This window comes from Poromitra crassiceps, assembly GCF_964638095.1.
Source record: "Poromitra crassiceps genome assembly, chromosome: 30".
Classification (NCBI taxonomy): Eukaryota; Metazoa; Chordata; class Actinopteri; order Beryciformes; family Melamphaidae; genus Poromitra; species Poromitra crassiceps.
Genome location: NC_139652.1, coordinates 6,454,290 through 6,476,743, shown reverse-complemented (window position 1 = coordinate 6,476,743; position 22,454 = coordinate 6,454,290). Strand labels below are relative to the sequence as shown.

At 45.2% G+C, this 22,454-nt stretch overlaps 2 protein-coding genes across 2 annotated transcripts; both read right to left on the bottom strand.

Moving 5' to 3' along the window:
* Nucleotides 1–1,129: 1,129 nt before the first annotated feature.
* Nucleotides 1,130–6,732, bottom strand: LOC310800685 (extracellular calcium-sensing receptor-like; the record flags this gene model as incomplete). Its single annotated transcript, XM_083663301.1, has 5 exons — nucleotides 1,130–2,043; nucleotides 3,838–3,961; nucleotides 5,512–5,739; nucleotides 6,000–6,297; nucleotides 6,482–6,732. The coding sequence occupies 5 exons, from the start codon at nucleotides 6,730–6,732 to the stop codon at nucleotides 1,130–1,132; spliced, it is 1,815 nt and encodes a 604-aa protein (XP_083519427.1).
* An 8,442-nt stretch (nucleotides 6,733–15,174) lies between these two features.
* On the bottom strand, nucleotides 15,175–21,691 carry LOC310800684 (extracellular calcium-sensing receptor-like; the record flags this gene model as incomplete). Its single annotated transcript, XM_083663300.1, has 7 exons — nucleotides 15,175–16,088; nucleotides 17,062–17,185; nucleotides 17,299–17,517; nucleotides 17,937–18,455; nucleotides 18,692–18,989; nucleotides 19,518–19,739; nucleotides 21,678–21,691. 7 exons carry the CDS (start codon nucleotides 21,689–21,691, stop codon nucleotides 15,175–15,177), a joined length of 2,310 nt encoding a protein of 769 aa, XP_083519426.1.
* Between the last annotated feature and the right edge of the window lie 763 nt (nucleotides 21,692–22,454).

Sequence of the window (22,454 nt, the reverse complement as noted above, 5' to 3'; positions counted from 1 at the left end):
AACTACAGTCTTGTTACCCTGTAGTTATACTATAACTACAGTCTTGTTACCCTGTAGTTACACTATAAGTACAGTCTTGTTACCCTGTAGTTACACTATAACTAGTCTTGTTACCCTGTAGTTACACTATAACTACAGTCTTGTTACCCTGTAGTTACACTATAACTACAGTCTTGTTACCCTGTAGTTACACTATAACTACAGTCTTGTTACCCTGTAGTTACACTATAACTACAGTCTTGTTACCCTGTAGGACTAGGTACATGGTTATTTGCGGGCTGTATTCTAAAGCGTTACCAAAAAGGTTTTTGGGGTTTAGCTACCCTTTAAGCTGCAGGCTGCTCCCTCCCTGCGATGCATAACTGGTTCAAATACATACTGATCATCAGTCAGTCTCATCCTGTTGCTGTTGTCTCTCACGCTACCGTGCAGACTGCAGCGACGTTTGGCGTATCGCCAGGTATCCCAGCATGCTTTGCAAGGCGATGAGCGGTGGACAGCAGCGACGAGAGGAGGGCCCAGTTTGAAATTGACCAATTGAAGACAGAAATACAGCAGCCGATCAAGCTGCAAGCACCAAGCGACCAACAGGCAACAGCAGGCGTCAGGGCATCAGGGTTCATGCCCACCAAAACCTTCATGTGGACCATCAGTCCACATGAAGGTTTTGGACCATCAGTCCACATGGACTCGCCTTGGCCCTGTCAAACCCTGTCCTGCTGCTGCAGCTTAGTTGGCTGCCTTGCTGTATTTCCGTCTTCAATAGTCCCCCCCCCCCCCCCCTGATAACAGTCGCTCAGTGTGACAGCAGTCAGGCATGTAGTGTGCCGTTCTGTTGATATTGTACTGAGCCCTTAAAGTAACATGGGCAAAAAATTGAGCAAACTATCTCGTGAGCACAAGATACTTTTTGGTGCGCCCGCGATAGTTTCTGGTCCGCACAAAATAGTTTCACGTGCGCACACGATACTTTCTGGTGTGCACGAGATCGTTTCTGGTGCGCACGCAATACAAAAAAATCTTTCGCTTTTTCGTGAGCACGAGAAAGTATTGTGTTGCATTCATGAATTTAACGTGTTTTTATTTAAACAAGCACTTGTCATTCTAATATGCCTATTGTATTCACTCGTCATGATGATTTTGATGGCATTTTACCCATCATGTTCTTTTTTGTATTCTTTTCTGGCTTTAATAAGATTATGTAACATTTTGGAATAAAAATACAGATTAGCAGTCCAAAACTGGAGCCCAGAATTGCAAATATTTCCACAGCAACACTGAACTTCCCTGGAGAGCTGAGATACGCTGGGATAAAGGTGATCCAGACCGCACAGAATATCAGCATGCTGAAGGTGATAAATTTGGCTTCATTGAAATTATCAGGCAGGTTCCGAGCCAAAAAAGCTAGAAAGAAACACAACATAGCCAGGACTCCTATATACCCCAACACAGCCCAGAAGCCTACAGCTGAGCCTAATGCACATTCTAAGATGATTTTGTCTTTAACAAGTTTAAAATTATTGTAAGGAAAAGGAGGGGAGATAGTTAGCCAAAATATGCAAATCAGGACCTGTATGAGGGTGAAAGCCAGAACGCTGAGTCTCTGCTGAGCAGGGCCAAACCATTTCATGATATTACTCCCTGGAAGTGTAGCCCTGAAGGCCAGTAACACCACTATAGTTTTCCCCAGAATACAAGACATGCAGAGGACAAAGATGATCCCAAACGCTGTGTGTCGCAGCATGCAGGACCACTCAGAGGGCCGGCCGATGAAGGTCAGAGAACACAGGAAACACAGAGCCAGGGAGAAGAGCAGCAGGAAGCTCAGCTCAGAGTTGTTGGCCTTGACTATGGGGCTGTTCCTGTATCTGAAGAAACTGAAAGCCACCATAGCAGTCATGCATGTTCCTAACAGGGCCGCCGCCGCGAGCAGTGCTCCCATAATCTCTTCATATGATAGAAACTCTGTCTCCTTCTTCTCACACTCATCTCTTTTCTCGTTTGACCAGAATTCAGGATGGCATCGCTCACAGGTGATGGAATCTACAAGTTAAAATCAAAACAGATATGAGATTTCCTGACAGGGGCGGACTGGGGTAAAAAAAAGTGGCCCGGGAATATTTATCTCTGGTCGGCCCACTCTGATAACGACGATAATGACATGATAACGACGAAGCATTTGTTGGATAGGGTCTGGGTCTTTAGAGACCTTAATTCCTACATTGTTGAGATTTTTAAGCAAGTAACATGACCAGGGCTGGACTGGGACCAAAAAAGCTACCTGCCATGTGTCAGACAGGCCCACAATTTCGAATCGCCACACGGGCCCGGGCCTGGGTACATTTCAGTTCCCCCCCAATTTTTTTTTTTTCTTTTTTTTTCTTTTTTTTTTCAAATACATAATACATACTTTTTCACCAACCTGACCGGCCCACTAGCGAGCGGCCCACCGGCCATTGCACCGGTAGAATTACATTGCAGTCCAGCCCTGAACGTGACAGTACATCACAAAGCGAGCCATTAAAAAATCAATTTAAAAACTAAACACTTTTGATTGTAGGCTTTGCAATTAGGGGGTGCAGGATGAGATAGCAATGCATAACCCAGCAGGGGGTCCGAGGGGGCTGTGCCCCCCGTGAAGAAAATGTTGTACATCTTAAAGTAAAATGCATCAATCTGGTGCACTTTGAGAGCAAAATGAAGAGGCTAGTAGATATGAAGAACTACACACATCAGATGAATATACTCTTTACTATGCTGTGGCTTTACAGTGATGAAAAAAATTATTCTCTCCATATTCGAACAGCGCACAGTGTTTCTCAATCACTGAGCCTCAGAGCGCCATCTAGTGGGCCGTGGATGACCTCTCACATCAAGAAAGGATATTTCAACAATCAGAAGTGGGACTTGAATTACAAAAGGTCAAAAATCTCTCCAAAATACCACATTAAGACACCAGGACCTTGGGGAATACCGTAGAAAATGTCATACTGTGAGAGGCACCCCTTTAAAAATGGACATGCCAGTAATTACCTCGACAAAGTTTTGCCTAACTTTGGAATCATTATAATCACATAATGCTAATCAACCATTTTCTCTAAATCAGAACAAGACTACAGTACACAGTTATCCAAAATTTGACATTCAAATGTGATGATGACATTCATTTTTTTATTAATATTTTTTTTCCATATTTTTTTATCCCATTTTTATCCCCCATTAGTGCAAATTTTAATTTATTTATCCTGGTTGCTGTTCTACCCTCTGCCAATCTGGGGAGAGCTGAAACTGGCTCCATGCTTCCTCCGAGACATGGGCAGTAGCCAGCCGCTTCTTTTCACCTGACAGGGGAAGCTTCACCGGTAGGACATAGCACGTGGGAGGATCACGCTATTCCAACGAGTTCCCCTCCCTCCAAACAGGCGCCCCGAACGACCAGAGGAGGCACCACCACTTCAGCGACCAGGATATTGCATGTTTTGGTGAGGGGTTCCTATATGAAGGAAACACCCAGGGGGCACGGGGAGAACATGGAAACTCCACACAGAAAGGCCCTTTTGACGACCCCACACGGGCGGTGGGCACTCGAGGACATGCGGACGGGCACGCACTCCTTCAGCGCTCACAGCGTCCCAGGTGGGAATCAAACCCAGGACCTTCTAGCTGTGAGGCGACAGCGCTACCACTGTGCCACAGTGCCCCCTGAAATACATTTTTACTATGAATTGTACTGTATATAAACTTATGAACACTGGTATTATATTTGAATATTTATTTGATTGCTGATATTGAATTTACAGGCGTTATATTCTGATCCATTAAATAATAGTAGGCTACCTGTGGTGTTGCTGATTTCTCCCTCTGCACATGGTATACAGTCGTAGCAGCAGACCGGCTTTTCTTTCTGGAGGACCTTACGGGTTCCTGGGGGACAGCTCTCACTGCACACTGACACAGGCACCTGCAGGAACAAAAAAGCAGCATGAGATACACTTTGATATGCTGTTGTCTTTACAAGTCACCATTTAATAATCCTGCAGGTTAACAATCCATGAATGATCATACAGTATTAACCTGTTCTGAGTTCTGTGCCCAAACTAAGGACTTAGTGTGCAGATTGAGCTGTTTTCCTGCAGGTAAAGATGCGTCGTAAAAACCAACGTTGACAAACTCCACACTGCCATTTTCATCCGGTTGCCAGTTTATGATGTCATACTTTTCTGCTGGGTCTCCGTTCTCATCAAAGTAAACGTCCTCCCCCTCCTTTGTCTTGAACTGAATCTTTTTGATGTGCTGCAAAATCTAAGTAGATAGATGATACTTTACTTATTCCATTCAATCTAAACCACCTCGTATTTGCTCTGCAGAATGATGGATGATAGAGAATAAAATTCTACATCCGCTACATGTATAACAGCTTATCTAAACCAAATAAATTGAAGCCATGAGTCTAGGAAGATGTCTCATAAAAGTATATTTATTTACCATAACATTCTCTGCAATATATGTATTGTCAGAGGGCTGAACCTCAATGTACACATTTCTGATCAATGTACAGAGTCAAATATTCAGCCGCGATGTCACAATTTGACATACGCTTTATAGGCAAAGGAAGGCAGAGAGAAACAGAGAGAGGAGGGGGGGTTAAATGTGTGTGCGCTGCTCCAGTCTGACTGAGAGAGTTATCAGTTGTTATGGTACACGACGCACTGTGACCAAGGTCTCAGCAAAAAGGAGAAGTCCTCTCTATTCTATATGTGTGAAATGTCATGGGTGAATCTATGTGTCAGATGTCATGTTAACTTATAGCATAATTATGTGTATGCAAATATAGCTTATTGATTAGGAAATGGCATGGAACTTATATTTTTCTCCAACAATGGACATGCAACAATTTATTAAACAATACTGTTAAAAGTCAGACTTCAGTGTTCAACTCACCATGAATGGATCTGGTTGTACCTTATTGTCACATATCTCTTTGCAGCCAAGAACACTATGTAGTGCGTGAGCCACAGCATACACTGCTTTATAGACATTGTTAAAGAAGGGCATGTATGACATATCAGTGAAAACGTGTTGCTGCCCAGACAGATCTTCAGATCCTGTACAGTCTCTCTGATTCCCTCCTGAGCCCTTCGCCTGCTTGAACCTACAGTCAAACATTGTCTCCCATAATTCTGTGAACAATTTATCGCTAGTTGAACTGAGAGACTTTACATCCAACATGAAGTCTCTCATGCCTGTGACGTCGACCCTGGGGATGGACAGCGCTATAGCACCGTCCAGGATGTGGTGCTGTCCATTGATATTTACAATGTGGGCATCAATGATCCATTCCACAGTGCCTACCCACTGGTACCCAGTCAGGTTGTGGGGGGCCATCTCATGTAATAGTGCTTCCATATCAGGGGGGGAGAGGAAAGTGAAAATCACCTTGGAAGTGGAAGCTTTGATAATGTCAACTATTGCCTGTATTTTGTGTGGTGGATCTGTTCTAAATAAGGCTACAGAGTACTCGAGACAGATGCCCAGCTGCTGGGCCGTCTCTGTGAATATCGCCATGCCGTAATTTCCATAAGCATCATTGCTCCTAATTGCCCCGACCCAAGTCCAGCCGAAGTGCTTGACCAACTGGGCCAGACCTCTGCCCTGGTGGAAGTCACTGGACATTGTTCTGAGGAAGGATGGGTACCGGACTTTGTCACTGAGACAAGCACAGCTGGCCCCGTGGCTGATCTGGGGAGTAGAAAGTAACGATTATTCCCAAGATGAGGATGCAAAATTCTAAAACAATGTGCACGGGAGAACAGAGAGCACATTAGCAGTAATTCTCTTAAAACTGCCTTTACTGTGGGCAGTTTAGACAAATTGCAGTATAATAATGACTCTATTATCAAGAAAATAAAACAAAAATAAATAGATCAAACTGTGGCCCCGGTCCATTACAGCACATGATTATACATTCAGTGTAAAAAGCAAAACAAAAAACGACCCACCGATGGGATATGGAACGGTCCGATGACAGTGGATATAGCTGTGGAAGCAGAGGAGTAGGTGTCTCCTATAATGGCCAGCACTTGGGCCGGTCTGGTGCAGGGTGCCTTGGAGGCTGTGGATATATTCTCATTACCATTAGCCAAGACCAGTGCCACCCTTACTGCCCTCGCAAGTGAGCCACAGGAATCATAGATCCTGTAGCCCAGAAAGATGCCAGGCAGCAAGTCTGTGCTGTTGTTAATCTCCTCAATGGCAAAGAGCATAGCCAGAGCAAACTGGAACTCACTGAAATCCAAACTTGACCCAGACAGTTATAAATAGTTGGTGTTATAGTCAGTGAGTGAAACTATGTGAGCAAACATTTCTTATTTCACACCTTATTTCATAACCTATTTTTAATCCATTTTGTATATCTACCCAGTTCTTCTAAACTTCTATCTTACTTACAGTATGTCAAACAGCTTGCTGCAGTGTGATTTACCTTGTGCACTGCAGTGGTGGTGGTCTGTGCATGTAGGTGTCCTGTCTGTCCTTCCAGCTGCTGTGGAAAGGGAAGATTCCACCCAAAAGAATGTCCCCGTTCTTAGACAACTGGGGGATCTCCGGCTCCCCTATCTGCCGACACACCGGCTCCTCAGCCCCAGAGAGAGATGCCACCACCAGCAGCAGCTGCTGCAGAAGGGCACAACCCTGCTCTGGCCATCTTTGGGTGGACATCACACTAAAGGCCATTACACAACAAGAGCAATGTGAATATACATACAGCACAAAATTGCGATGCAAATTTCAACCCACCTGTCAATCACAGCAACAGATGAGTACACGTCGGAAGCGAAATTCTGAAAGATCGACCCTGATCCGAACAAATACTGTAAAACGGCGCAATATCGCTTAGTAAAACATGCATTGACTGATGTAGGTTTGAAAAATATATGAAAGAACTGTGTGTAAGGACCTTAAGACACAAACTGTGGACGCAGCAGCAGATGCACCCTAACACGAGCAGGGCAGAGCTTGCGTCAGTATTTATAGATATTAAAGTATGACAAATAGTCATGAACAGTGATGTTCCATGGCTCCACAGGGAGGACAGGACAGAGGAGGGAGGTGCAAAACTGGAAAGTTCTTCATGAGGTTTGACTGTATGAGTCATAGCCTATTCATTCACATACAATTGTGGCGTTTTTGTATTCAATATTTGAATGTGTGATTTGCAGTCATTTGAAAAATAATGGGGGATGAAGGAGCGGTCAAGGCTAGAAAATTAGGCTAGAAATGGGTGAAATGCCCCACAACTGTATTCCATAACATTCATATATATTTGACCTGTAATGTAGATATACACGTCATAGGTGTTCTTGATACAGGCATTAAAATAAATCCTATACATTCTAATGAGTGATTATTGTATTTATGTTATGTAGGCCTAGTGATTGTGATATTATGTTATGTAGGCCTAGTGATTGTGATATTATGTTAGTGTATTTATGTTAGTGTATTTATGCCAAAGAGAGTAAACATCAAGAAGAGCCTCATCTCTCAACATCCAGATGTCGTTTCGGCACGAAGCACTATCAATGAGTGCTATAGAGAGTCTGGCAGGAGCAAGTCAGTAGAACACCAAACTAAAATCAAAGCCGCCAAGTCCAACCTCTATACCATCTACGATCGGCTCAAGGAGGAAGAGCTAGCCCAGCGGATCAGTGAAATAGAGACTGCCAATGAGGGACAACAATATGGAGAAGCATGGCGCCTTGTGAATGAGGTGACTGGGAGAAAGAAGTCACAGGGGGGCCAAATCGAGGGTAAGACCCCAGAAAATCGAGTGCAGAAGTGGTACAATCACTTTAAGAACCTGCTAGGAAACCCGCCAAATGTGAGAGATGAAGAGGAGGAGATCCCAACTATCCTCACCAACCCCTGCATCAATGACGGACCTTTCACCATGGCCGAGCTAACAAAGGCCAAGAACACACTAAAACAAGGAAAGGCACCCGGCCCAGATGGAATCCCCACAGAGGTGTTGAAAAACTGCGATCTGGATGACATCCTCCTGAACTTCTGCAACACTGCATTAATGGAAGGAGAAAAACCAGATCAGTGGTCGCACACTAGCATCATCCCTGTCCCCAAATCAGGCACACTATCTAAAACAGACAACTACCGTGGCATCAGCCTAACCTGTAATCTGGCCAAACTCTACAACAGGCTTATCCTTAACAGGATAAGGGAGGCCATCGACCCCAGACTCAGGCCGAACCAAAATGGATTCCGTGAGAAACGCACTACAGTCTCGCAGATCCTCGCTCTACGAAGAATCATAGAGGAGGTAAAGAAGAACAACCTGCCTGCTGTCTTGACATTCATTGACTTCAAGAAAGCATTTGACTCTGTACACCGGGGGAAAATGATAAGAATCTTGAATGCCTATGGAATCCCACCACGTCTTCTTGGAGCCATTGAGGCCACCTACACTAACACCACAGCACATGTTGTCTCCCCAGATGGTGAGACGGATACCTTTGAGCTGCTTGCAGGAGTCCTGCAAGGTGATACTCTCGCCCCCTTCATCTTCATCATGGTACTTGACTACGCCCTCCGGCAAGCTGTCAATGACCATGAAGACTTGGGATTCACCATCACACCAAGGAAGTCCAGAAGAGTTGGCCCGATACAGCTAACCGATCTGGACTTTGCAGACGATATCGCCTTGCTGTCAGACGAAATAACAGATGCTCAGGAACTTCTATCAAGAGTGGAGACAGAGTGCAATAAAGTGGGATTGCACCTCAATGCCAAGAAAACAGAATATATGGCCTACAACACACCGGACCATGCCCCTTTGAGGACCGTGGAAGGAGCCCCACTCATGCGAGTCTATGACTTTAAATATCTTGGCGCCCGCATGGAGAGCTCAGAGCGAGACATAAAGGTGCGACGAGCATTCGCATGGAAGGCGCTCAATGACACCAAGAAGATCTGGACCTCAAATTTATCCCGGGGGCTCAAGAAAAGGATCTTTGTCGCTACCATAGAGACCATACTGCTCTATGGGTGCGAGACATGGACCCCTTCCAAGGCCACATCAAGATCTATAGACGGATGCTACACGCGGATGCTGCGAATGGCATTTAACATCTGCTGGTCACAGCACATCACAAATAAGCAACTCTATGATGACTTACCATCCCTCACTAGTAAAATAAGAGACAGGCGACTACAGCTAGCTGGCCACTGCGCCAGACACCCTGAGCTGCCTGCTAGCCAAGTCATTCTGTGGGAACCAACTCATGGAAGGATGAACCCAGGAAGACCAATTAAGACCATGGTCAACACCCTAAAAGAGGACTGCGGAGCTGTAACAACTGGGGAGCTACGCTGCCTGATGGAAGCACGAGACGTGTGGAAGGTCCAACATCGTGCCCGACGGCGGCCATCCCGGCCTGAGTCGATGCAGTGAGTGAGTGAGTGAGTATTTATGTTATGTAGGCCTAGTGATTGTGATATCATGTTAGGACCTCATTGAAAAGGAGATGATACATCTGAAGGGGTTTATCGTAATAAATTTGAACATACAACTGTATTCCATAACATCCAGTCTTCCAATAGATATTTTACCTGTACTACAAGTCACAGTTTTACTTCGTTTCGAACTCAAGCTCTCGCGGCGCGCCCCCCGCGGATGCACCTCCCTCGGGGAGCGCGCCGCTGGGCGGTTAGTCCTCTTGGACAAAGAGCGCAGCTCTTGCTCGCAATTCACCCAGGTTGAAGCCGTCACAAATGCTGCAGAAGCTAGCCTTCAGCAGCGCCTGAGCTGCATGCTCATGCCCCAGGCAGAACACACAGTCATCGTGCCGATCGAAACCGGCCAGCGTAGCATCACAGCTTTCACAGCACCTGGCTGTCCCCCCCTTTCTCTTGGCAGCCACCTGGTTCATTGCAGGAGTTACGCCAAGATGTCAGATGCTAGCCAGGTGCGAGCTAGCTATCTAGCTAAGCTGGAGAGCACGGCTCTTTAGCTACTACTCTCTCTTAACGTTACTCCAGCCGGAGTGAACGTGCGCGCTCTACACGGAGGTAGCCTGCGCCTAATGTGCTAGCACACAAGATACTAACTGCACAGGTGCAAGCTAGCTATCTACTCAACTGGGTGCGTTACATTACATTACATTACGTCATTTGGCAGACGCTTTTATCCAAAGCGACTTACAATAACACATGTTTGTCAGCAATAGAGCAATCAACTATGGAGTACAGTCTATGACAACTACAACTTCTGAAGGAACAGTGGTACAAGTTTAGGTTAGTGGTACAAGTTTAGGTTAGTATAAAAAAAAAATCTTTTTTTTTTAAGAAAGAGAGAGAGAACGAAGTTAGATAAAGAAGGGCCCAGATGGAGCCTGAAAAGGTGAGTCTTTAGTCTTTTCCGAAAGATCGGCAGTGATTCAGCCGTCCTGACCGAAGGTGGAAGCTCGTTCCACCATTGAGGTGCCAGGGATGAGAAGAGTCCAGATTGGGGTGAGCGACTTTTGAGCCCCCATAGCGAAGGAGGGGCGAGGCGACCTGCACTGGTGGAGGAGCGAAGGGAGCGCTGATAGGTTTGGAACCTGACCATAGATTGCAGGTACAGGGGAGCTGACTGGTGTGCAGCCCTGTAGGCCAGTACCAGTGACTTGAATTTGATGTGGGCCGAGATGGGAAGCCAGTGGAGCTCCTGGAAGAGGGGAGTGATGTGAGAGAATTTGGGTTGGTTGAATACCAGACAGGCTGCAGCGTTCTGAATGAGCTGAAGCGGTCGGATGTCGGTGGCAGGTAGGCCGGCCAGGAGCACGTTGCAGTAGTCCAGGTGGGAGATGACAAGAGACTGGACCAGGAGTTGAGTCGCTTCTCTTGTGAGAAAGGGACGGATTTTGCGGATGTTGTAGAGAGCGAACCTACAGGAGCGTGCTGTAGCAGCTATGTTGGCTGAGCAGGACAGCTGGTTGTCAAGGATCACCCCAAGGTTCTTAGCTGTTTGGGAGGGAAGTACAGTGGTGTTGTCAATGGAGATGGAGAGATCTGCGAGAGGGCAGTCTTTCCCTGGGAGGAAGAGTAGCTCTGTCTTACCAAGGTTGAGCTTGAGGTGGTGGGCAGACATCCAGTCGCCAATGTCTTTGAGGCATGCAGAGATGTGAACCTCGATTTGAGTGTCGGAGGGGGGGGAAGGAAAGGAAAAGCTTGGTGTCATCAGCATAGCAGTGATAAGAAAAGCCATGAGAAGAGATCACATAGGCAAGAGATCTGATATAGAGAAGGAAAAGTAAGGGGCCCAGGACTGAGCCCTGGGGGACACCGGTGGTAAGAGGACAGGATCTGTAGAGGGATCCTCTCCATGAGACCTGGTATGAGCGGTTCGAGAGGTAGGAAGCAAACCAGGAGAGTGCAGAACCTGAAATGCGGAGGTCAGACAGAGTGGAAAGAAGGATTTGGTGGTTGACTGTATCGAAGGCAGCAGACAGGTCAAGGAGGACAAGAACAGAGGAGAGGGATGAGGCCTTAGCAGTGTGAAGTGCCTCTGTGACAGCAAGAAGAGCTGTCTCAGTGGAGTGAGAAGCCTTGAAACCGGACTGCAGAGGGTCCAGGAGGTCATTTTGGGAGAGATAGAGAGAAAGTTGTTCGGACGCTGCTCGTTCGAGGGTTTTGGAAAGGAATGAGAGAAAAGAGACAGGTCTGTAGTTCTGAATAGCAGTAGGGTCAAGGGAGGGTTTCTTAAGCAGAGGCTTGACTCTTGCAGTCTTTAGAGCAGGCGGAACAAGACCAGAGGACAGAGAGGAGTTAATGAAGGTAGTGAGGAAGGGAGATATGTCAGGTGAGATGGTTTGGAGGAGAGAGGAAGGGATATGATCGAGGGGGCAGTGCTCAGTTCGAGCTGATGAGTTTAAGCACTTCATCGGGAGAGAGGGGAGAGAAGGAAGGAAATCCAGGGACAGGGGGCTGGGAAGCAGGATTGGAGTCGGGAGTGTTAGTGAGGGTGCCTGGAGGATGGAAGGAGGAGCTGATGTCATCCACCTTTTTAGTAAAGAAGGTTACAAAATCATCAGCAGAGAGGGAGGAGGGAGGGGGAAGGGAGGGAGGGTTGAGGAGCGTGGAGAAGGTGGAGAACAGTTTACTGGGGTTGGATGCAGAGGACTGGATTTCAGAGATGAAGAAGGAGGTTTTTGCTTTGGAGACAGCAGAGGTGAAGTTGGAGTGGATAAGGTGGTAGGAAGAGAGATCTTCAGGGAGATGTGATTTTCTCCATTTTCTCTCAGCTGCCCGAAGCTCAGTTCGATAAGTTCGCAGAGATTCAGTCAGCCAAGGAGAAGGGGGAGAAGATCGGGCAGGCTTAGTGGTGAGTGGGCAAAGAGAATCAAGAGCGGAGGAGAGAGAGGAGAGAAGAGTGGTGGAAGCCTCGTCAGTGGACAGGAGAGCAAATTGCTCGGCAGGGGGAAGCAGGGAGAGGACGGTAGAAGAGAGGGAGTCGGGTGAGAGAGTTTTTAGGTTGCGTCGGGTGGTGGTAGAGTGAGGGGGAGATGGGTGGGAGGAGGGGAGGGGGATGGGAAGGGAGAAGGTGATAAAGTGGTGGTCGGATACAGGAAGAGGAGTCACAGTGAGATTAGAGGTGGAGCAGGATCTGGTGAAGACCAGGTCAAGCACATTCCCTGCTTTGTGAGTAGGAGGAGATTGAGAGAGGTAAAGGTCAAAGGATGAGAAGAAGTTAAGGAAAGGCAGAGATTGTAAGGTTACTGGCTGGATGTTGAAGTCTCCCAGAAGGATGAGTGGAGTACCATCCTCAGGAAAGACGGAGAGGAGGGTGTCCACTCCATTTTTTCTTTAATATTTTATTTTCAATTTTTATAGAACAATATACAGTACGAAAAAGACAAACAGGCTCAGACACAGGAAAAGAAAAAAATACATCATCGACGTGGTGTTACCAGCCGCATAAGGTGCTCATGTGCTTGAAAGAGACAATGTGCATGGGATCCCACGCAAGGGGCCCGAGACACCAGCCACCCCTAACCTCAGTCACTTGTCATTCTTAAAAATAGGCAAAAAACAGGTCCCAGATAGTTGAGAACCTTTTGAGCGAGTTGGTTCTCCGTGACCTGAGTCTCTCCATCTGTATAACAGAGATCATGTCCATCAGCCACACCTGAAAAATATTTTGGCCCAGAATCCGGATAGTGAAGGGCAAAACCAAAAAGCATGGGACAGTGTACCCTCTAAGACCTGACACCTATCACATAGTGATGAGACAGAAGGGTCAATCCTGTGCAACCCATGACTAATGAAGACAGTGAGTGACTATAAATTGGATCAGCTGGTGTCTCCAGTTAATTGAGCAGAGTTGGACCACAGGCTTCTTTTCTGACTACTGTAGTTTCTTATACCTCTCTCAAATTGTATTTGCTTAAGTAGCACCATGACATTTGGTATTAATGCCATGATCACTAGTTTTATGAAATAAAGTTCACCGAAAGTCCCCACGTGTGATTATGTTTATTAGTAGTTTACAGACGTCTTAATACCCTTTCTGTATGACTTTCTTCTTCAAACTGTTGAAAAATTTAACATAATAGTTTTGATTTTGCTGGGAAAAAATTTAATAGATTTTTTGTTTTAACATGTCCAGTAATATTATTATTATGATTAAATAAAGACCAAGTATCACACATACTAAGGAAACACTACAGAAACAGTACAGTCTTGATGGCACCAAAATTGTCCCGCATCTTCCACGACAGGGAGTTTCAAACCATGTTCATACTTAGTTTAAGTTGAAGGATCTTCATCATCCTTGTCATCCTCGATCCCCACCAGATGTCCCTGGCTGACATTTTCCACACACCTCTTCTGCTCCACACAGGCTTGTTCAGTGGATTGTGTCTAAAGGCCTCTGGGATTCAGACAACAATGGTCTCTTGCTAAAAAGGGGCAAAAATCGTCAGGAGTACCCACATATGAAAATTCTGGAAAAATCAATCATTGAAGCGAGGGCTATAACCACTGTTTCAGAGTTTAGTGTGGGGTGTGGAAGTTACCCTCTAGCAAGAGTGGACGTTCTGGATGGCGTCCTAAGGCGTCCCAGGCTCCCGGGGAGAAGTACTGATTCAACTTGTTTATTCAAGTAAAAGTAAAAGTAAATTAAAATACAGGCTCTTACTCAAGTATAAAAGTAAAAAGTATTTCTACCGGCTGTTTTTTGCAAAGCTAACTGAACCTCACGTCATATTAAGATAACTGGTTAAACGTGGTGTATGCTGGTGTATCTCCTGGATGTGTTTGAAACACAGTCACTCCCACGGGGGGGTCCAACTCCCACGAGTCCACTCCACTAGTTGAATTAAACGGAATTGTACGGTGTCTGAGATTGATGGAATCATAACGAATTAGTGTCGCCATGTTTTTTGTTTTATTATCAAGAAGCATATGGTATCTGAGAGGGGAAGATAATAAGATGCACACCCCTAGTATAAACAGATCACACACGGTCCAGCTCAGCCATATAGGCTACTAGGTTTTTTTTCTTGGGTCGTGTGTTGGTTTTCCTCCTGTCTCCCCAATTTTTTGAGTCTTCAGCCACCACTGAAGCACATACAAGCACATATATGTTCACTCTACAGGTCACACTAGCCTGAGATTTGATCTTGCTCATCTACTTGATTTGATCTGGGTTAGGGTTAGGTAAAAGCCTGCACCCTTGTAGCCGGCACACGCAGTCTCCTCTCCCGATTAGCAGGACCAAGAGGAGCAGCACCAGCAATGGCATATCTCTGCTCTGCTGTGCAGGCCAGGCTAAACAGCTCTACAGCTCAAGGCTCTTATAAAGATTCAAAAACAAGGGGCTTTGAACTCTCACAGCCTCAGGAGCCTACCGGACACCTGCAGCGTTTTTTTTTTTTTTGGTCAGATAAAATAGTACAATACAATACTGTAGTACTGTTTCAATGGCTGACATTCTGATTCAAGTGTAAGATAGATAATTTGTTCTTCAATCAAATAAAGAAGAAAATGCATTGGGTTTGCAAGAGCTCATTGGCCAGTCTGAGAAATTAACCCAAACAACAACAAATAGTGTACTGTATACATGATTAAATGTGTTTTTATTGAAACAAGTTCTTGTCATTCTAATATGCCTATTGTATTCACTCGTCATGGTGATTTTGATGGCATTTTACCCATCATGTTCTTTTTTGTATTCTTTTCGGGCTTCAATAAGATTATGTAACATTTTGGAATAAAAATACAGATTAGCAGTCCAAAACTGGAGCCCAGAATTGCAAATATTTCCACAGCAACACTGAACTTCCCTGGAGAGCTGAGATACGCTGGGATAAAGGTGATCCAGACCGCACAGAATATCAGCATGCTGAAGGTGATGAATTTGGCTTCATTGAAATTATCAGGCAGGTTCCGAGCCAAAAAAGCTAGAAAGAAACATAACATAGCCAGAACTCCTATATACCCCAACACAGCCCAGAAGCCTACATCTGAGCCTAATGCACATTCTAAGATGATTTTGTCTTTAACAAGTTTAAAATTCTTGTAAGGAAAAGGAGGGGAGATAGTTAGCCAAAGTATGCAAATCAGGACCTGAATGAGAGTGAAAGCCAGAACACTAAGTCTCTGCTGAGCAGGGCCAAACCATTTCATGATATTACTCCCTGGAAGTGTAGCCCTGAAGGCCAGTAACACCACTATAGTTTTCCCCAGAACACAAGACATGCAGAGGACAAAGGTGATCCCAAAAGCTGTGTGTCGCAGCATGCAGGACCACTCAGAGGGCCGGCCGATGAAGGTCAGAGAACACAGGAAACACAGAGCCAGGGAGAAGAGCAGCAGGAAGCTCAGCTCAGAGTTGTTGGCCTTGACTATGGGGCTGTTCCTGTATCTGAAGAAATTGAAAGCCACCGTAGCAGTCATGCATGTTCCTAACAGGGCCGCTGCCGCGAGCAGTGCCCCCATAGTCTCTTCATATGATAGAAACTCTGTCTCCTTCTTATCACACACATCTCTTTTCTCGTTTGACCAGAATTCAGGATGGCATCGCTCACAGGTGATGGAATCTACAAGTTAAAATCAAAACAGATATGAGATTTCCTACGACGGAGTTTTAGGGCCATGCATGATGAAAAATAAAAATTACAGGATTTTTGTTTTTAGTAAAAAAAAAAAAAAAAAAAAACATTTAGAAAAAAAAGTCAAAATTTCGTGAATAAAGTTGAAATTTCGTGAATGAAGTCGAAATTTAAGCACCGGACAGAAGGACAAAAAAATCCGAGGAGCAAGTTTTTTTTCAAGGATAAAGTCGAAATGTTGAGATTAAAGTTGAAATTTCGTGAATAAAGTCGAAATTTCGTGAATAAAGTCGAAATGTTGAGATTAAAGTCGAAATTTCGTGAATAAAGTCTAAATTTCGTGAATAAAGTCGAAATTTAAGCACCAGACAGAAGAGGGAAAAAAAATCAGAGGAGCTATTTTTTTTTTCAAGAATAAAGTCGAAATGTTGAGATTAAAGTCGAAATTTCGACTTTAATCAAGAAATTTCGACTTTATTCACAAAATTTCAACTTTTTTCTCAAAATGTTTATTTTTTTTTTTGGGGGGGGGGGGGGGGGGGGGGCTCCTGTCATTTTTATTTTTCATCATGCATGGCCCTAAAACTCCGTCACACTAAAAGTCCAACCTCTGCCGATCTGGGGAGAGCCGAAACTGGCTCCATGCTTCCTCCAAGACATGGGCAGTTAGCCAGCCGCTTCTTTTCACCTGACAGAGGAAGCTTCACCGGTAGGACATAGCACATGGGAGGATCACGCTATTCCAACGAGTTCCCCTCCCTCCGAACACGCGCCCCGAATGACCAGAGGAGGCCCCACTTCAGCGACCAGAATATTGCCTAACCCTAACCCCTGAAATTCATTTTTACTATGAATTCTACTGTATATAAATGTATGAACATTGGTATTATATTTTAATATTTATTTGATTGCTGATATTGAATTTACAGGCGTTATATTCTGATCCATTAAATAATAGTACCTGTGGTGTTGCTGATTTCTCCCTCTGCACATGGTATACAGTCGTAGCAGCAGACCGGCTTTCCTTTCTGGAGGACCTTACGGGTTCCTGGGGGACAGCTCTCACTGCACACTGACACAGGCACCTGCAGGAACAAAAAAGCAGCATGAGATACACTTTGATATGCTGTTGTCTTTACAAGTCACCATTTAATAATCCTGCAGGTTAACAATCCATGAATGATCATACAGTATTAACCTGTTCTGAGTTCTGTGCCCAAACTAAGGACTTAGTGTGCAGATTGAGCTGTTTTCCTGCAGGTAAAGATGCGTCGTAAAAACCAACGTTGACAAACTCCACACTGCCATTTTCGTCCGGCTGCCAGTTTATGATGTCATACTTTGCTGCTGGGTCTCCATTCTCATCAAAGTAAACGTCCTCCCCCTCCTTTGTCTTGAACTGAATCTTTTTGATGTGCTGCAAAATCTAAGTAGATAGATGATACTTTACTTATTCCATTCAATCTAAACCACCTCGTATTTGCTCTGCAGAATGATGCACATGCAATAATTTATTAAACAATAGCATTAAAATTCAGACTTCAGTGTTCAACTCACCATGAATGGATCTGGCTGTACCTTATTGTCACATATCTCTTTGCAGCCAAGAACACTATGTAGTGCGTGAGCCACAGCATACACTGCTTTATAGACATTGTTAAAAAAGGGCATGTATGACATATCAGTGAAAACGTGTTGCTGCCCAGACAGATCTTCAGATCCTGTACAGTCTCTCTGATTCCCTCCTGAGCCCTTCACCTGCTTGAACCTACAATCAAACATTGTCTCCCATAATTCTGTGAACAATTCATCGCTAGTTGAACTGAGAGACTTTACATCCAACATGAAGTCTCTCATGCCTGTGACGTGGACCCTGGGGATGGACAGCGCTATAGCACCGTCCAGGATGTGGTGCTGTCCATTCATATTTACAATGTGGGCATCATTGATCCAGGCCCCAGTGCCTACCCACTGGTACCCAGTCAGGTTGTGGGGGGCCATCTCATGTAATAGTGCTTCGATATCAGGGGGGGAGAGGAAAGTGAAAATCACCTTGGAAGTGGAAGCTTTGATAATGTCAACTATTGCCTGTATTTTGTCTGGTGGATCTGTTCTAAATAAGGCTACAGAGTACTCTAGACAGATGCCCAACTGCTGGCCTGTCTCTGTAAATATCGCCATGCCCTTATTGCCATAATCATCATTGCTCCTTATTGCCCCGACCCAAGTCCAGCCAAAGTGCTTGACCAACTGAGCCAGACCTCTGCTCTGGTGGAAGTCACTGGGTATTGTTCTGAGGAAGGATGGATGGCGGACTTTGTCACTGAGACAAGCACAGCTGGCCCAGTGGCTGATCTAGGGAGTAGAAAGGAATATTCCCAAGATGAGGATGCAAAATTCTAAAACAATGTGCACAGGAAAACAGAGAGCACAGTCATTCTTTTAAAACTGCCTTTACTGAGGGCAGTTAGACAAATTGCAGTATAATAATGACTCTATTATCAAGAAAATAAAACAAAAATAAATAGATTAAACTGTGGCCACGGTCCATTACAGCACATGATTATAAAGCAAAACAAAAAACGACCCACCAATGGGATATGGAACGGTCCGATGACAGTGGATATAGCCGTGGAAGCAGAGGAGTAGCTCTCTCCTATAATGGCCAGCACTTGGGCCGGTCTGGTGCAGGGTGCCTTGGAGGCTGTGGATATATTCTCATTACCATTAGCCAAGACCAGTGCCACCCTTACTGCCCTCGCAAGTGAGCCACAGGAATCATAGATCCTGTAGCCCAGAAAGATGCCAGGCAGCAAGTCTGTGCTGTTGTTAATCTCCTCAATGGCAAAGAGCATAGCCAGAGCAAACTGGAACTCACTGAAATCCAAACTTGACCCAGACAGTTATAAATAGTTGGTGTTAGGGATGTCAATTTTCGGTTAATTTCACTTTCGATTAACCGACGCTAATAATCGATTAACCTATCGGTTAATTCATAATTTTTTAATATTAAAAAAAAAAAAAAAAAAAAAATTTTGTCTATTTACTCAATGAGCTCATGCCCAAACAAGGCGTGTCTATTTAGATGCTGAAATGTTAATGCTTTTTGTGTTAGAATTATGCCTTTATTTTTTGTTGGCTTTGCTGAAATTTATAAGTTTATTCAATAAACTTATAAATTTCAGACCGACAGCAATAACCGAACAACGACGTTAGCGACGGTTAATCGATTAACGGTTAACCGTTGACATCCCTAGTTGGTGTTATAGTCAGTGAGTGAAACTATGTGAGCAAACATTTCTTATTTCACACCTTATTTCATAACCTATTTTTAATCCATTTTGTATATCTACCCAGTTCTTCTAATCTTCTATCTTACTTACAGTATGTCAAACAGCTTGTTGCAGTGTGATTTACCTTGTGTACTGCAGTGGCGGTGGTCTGTGCATGTAGGTGTCCTGTCTGTCCTTCCAGCTGCTGTGGAAAGGGAAGATTCCACCCAAAAGAATGTCCCCGTTCTTAGACAGCTGGGGGATCTCCGGCTCCCCTATCTGCCGACACACCGGCTCCTCAGCCCCAGAGAGAGATGCCACCACCAGCAGCAGCTGCTGCAGAAGGGCACAACCCTGCTCTGGCCATCTTTGGGTGGACATCACACTAAAGGCCATTACACAACAAGAGCAATGTGAATATACATACAGCACAAAATTGCGATGCAAATTTCAACCCACCTGTCAATCACAGCAACAGATGAGTACACGAGGGAAGCGAACTTCTGAAAGATCGACCCTGATCTGAACAAATACTGTAAAACGGCGCATTATCGTTCAGTAAAACATGCATTGACTGATGTAGGTTTGAAAAATATATGAAAAAACTGCGTGTAAGGACCTTAAGACACAAACTGTGGACGCAGCAGCAGATGCACCCTAACACGAGCAGGGCAGAGCTTGCGTCAGTATTTATAGATATTAAAGTATGACAAATAGTCATGAACAGTGATGTTCCATGGCTCCACAGGGAGGACAGGACAGAGGAGGGAGGTGCAAAACTGGAAAGTTCTTCATGAGGTTTGACTGTATGAGTCGTAGCCTATTCATTCACATACAATTGTGGCGTTTTTGCATTCAATATTTGAATGTGTGATTTGCAGTCATTTGAAAAATAATGGGGGATGAAGGAGCGGTCAAGGCTAGAAAATTTGGCTAGAAATGGGTGAAATGCCCCACAACTGTATTCCATAACATTCATATATATGTTACCTGTAATGTAGATATACATGTCATAGGTGTTCTTGATACAGGCATTAAAATAAATCCTATACATTCTAATGAGTGAGTATTGTATTTATGTTATGTAGGCCTAGTGATTGTGATATGATGTTATGTAGGCCTAGTGATTGTGATATTATGTTATGTAGGCCTAGTGATTGTGTTATTATGTTAGTGTATTTATGTTATGTAGGCCTAGTGATTGTGTTATTATGTTAGTGTATTTATGTTATGTAGGCCTAGTGATTGTGATATCATGTTAGGACCTCATTGAAAAGGAGATGATACATCTGAAGGGGTTTATCGTAATAAATTTGAACATACAACTGTATTCCATAACATTCAGTCTTCCAATAGATATTTTACCTGTACTACAAGTCACAGTTTTACTTCGTTTCGAACTCAAGCTCTCACTCTAGTGCCATCTTCGCTGCGCACGCAGCCACTGGAAGAATATTATTTTTGCTCCAAAAATGATCTTTATATAAAACCAAACCACCTACCCACAGGTGGCGTGGTAACCCTGGAACTGAGGCGGCCACCCACATTCCTTTCCCCGTGACGACGTCACGTCCGCCCAGATTCCAGGGGGCCACTCCTTCGTTCTTCCATCCCGCTGAGGACGTATTATTCTGAGCTCCATGTGCTAACTTGACGTTTGCGCTCTCTAGCCGAGCTAATTCCGTCTTATTGCCCGACTAAACAAGGCGTACGGTAGACGAGGTTCTTCAGGCTTCGGGGACCCGTTCCTGCATCTCTTCACCAGCGGCGACGGACAAGCTCATCAAAAGCTAAGGGCGCCTTGCCTTTTATTGTGTTGTTAGCACATTCTGCTTGGCTACCGCCGTGTAGCTTGCATACTGTACGTTCACCCCGGCTGGGGTAACGTTTGATTCTGAGAGAATTAACTCAAGTGTGTTGCCGCTCTCAGTTCTTAACGAGATAGCTAGCTTGCATCCGTGCGAATAGCATCTTGCCTTTATTGTGTCGTTAGCACATTCTGCTTAGGCTACCGCCGTGTAGCTGGCTGCGTTCACCCCGGCTGGAGTAACGTTTGAATCTGAGGGTATTAATTCGAGTGTGTTGCCGCTCTCAGTTCTTAACTAGATAGCTAGCTTGCATCTGTGCGAATAGCATCAACTAGCTTCTCCTCGGCCGAGGAGTTTATTCCTAGAGTGACTAGTAAGCTTGGCTCGCGCTTGTCTCTCTTGCTTACGATAGCTGTGCTAGTGGTTTCACGCTTGTTCTCCAGCAGGGCGTGTTGCCGCCTTCCCTTAACGGGTCAGGCTATTAGCCGCTTCGTTACCGAGGCACGTCCATGTTCGCTAGCCTCCGGGTGGCTTACTGCCTAGCTTCTTCTGTTTTCACACTTGTGCTACCTTCCCTTCGGGTCAGGCTATTAGCCACTTTCGTTACCGTTGCACGTGCTTGTTCGCTAGCCTACGGGTGGCCTATTGCCTAGCTTCTTCTGTTTTCACACTTGTGCTACCTTCCCTTCGGGTCAGGCTATTAGCCACTTTCGTTACCGTTGCACGTGCATGTTCGCTAGCCTACGGGTGGCCTACTGCCTAGCTTCTTCGGTTTTCACACTTGTGCTACCTTCCCTTCGGGTCAGGCTATTAGCCGCTTTCGTTACCGTTGCACGTGCATGTTCGCTAGCCTCCGGGTGGCCTATTGCCTAGCTTCTTCGGTTTTCACACTTGTGCTGCCTTCCCTTCGGGTCAGGCTATTAGCTGCTTTCGTTACCGTTGCACGTGCATGTTCGCTAGCCTCCGGGTGGCTTACTGCCTAGCTTCTTCACGCTAGTTTCCTAGCTTCTTACGGTACTCCCGCTAACCAGGTATAGCCTGCGGGAGCTTGCTGCTAGTTAGCTTGCTGTTTCTCGTGCTATGAGCATGGAGAAGGGAGAGTCAGCGAGGGGGTGCGCCGTGCGCAAAGCTACGTTGGCCGACTTTGACCGGGACGATAGGTGCGTGTTCTGCCTTGGGCACGAGCACGCTGCACGGGCACTTTTGAACCCTCGGTCTTGCAGCCTCTGTGCTGTTTTCAAGATAGCCGTGCTGCATCATAGAGCTAAGCTCTT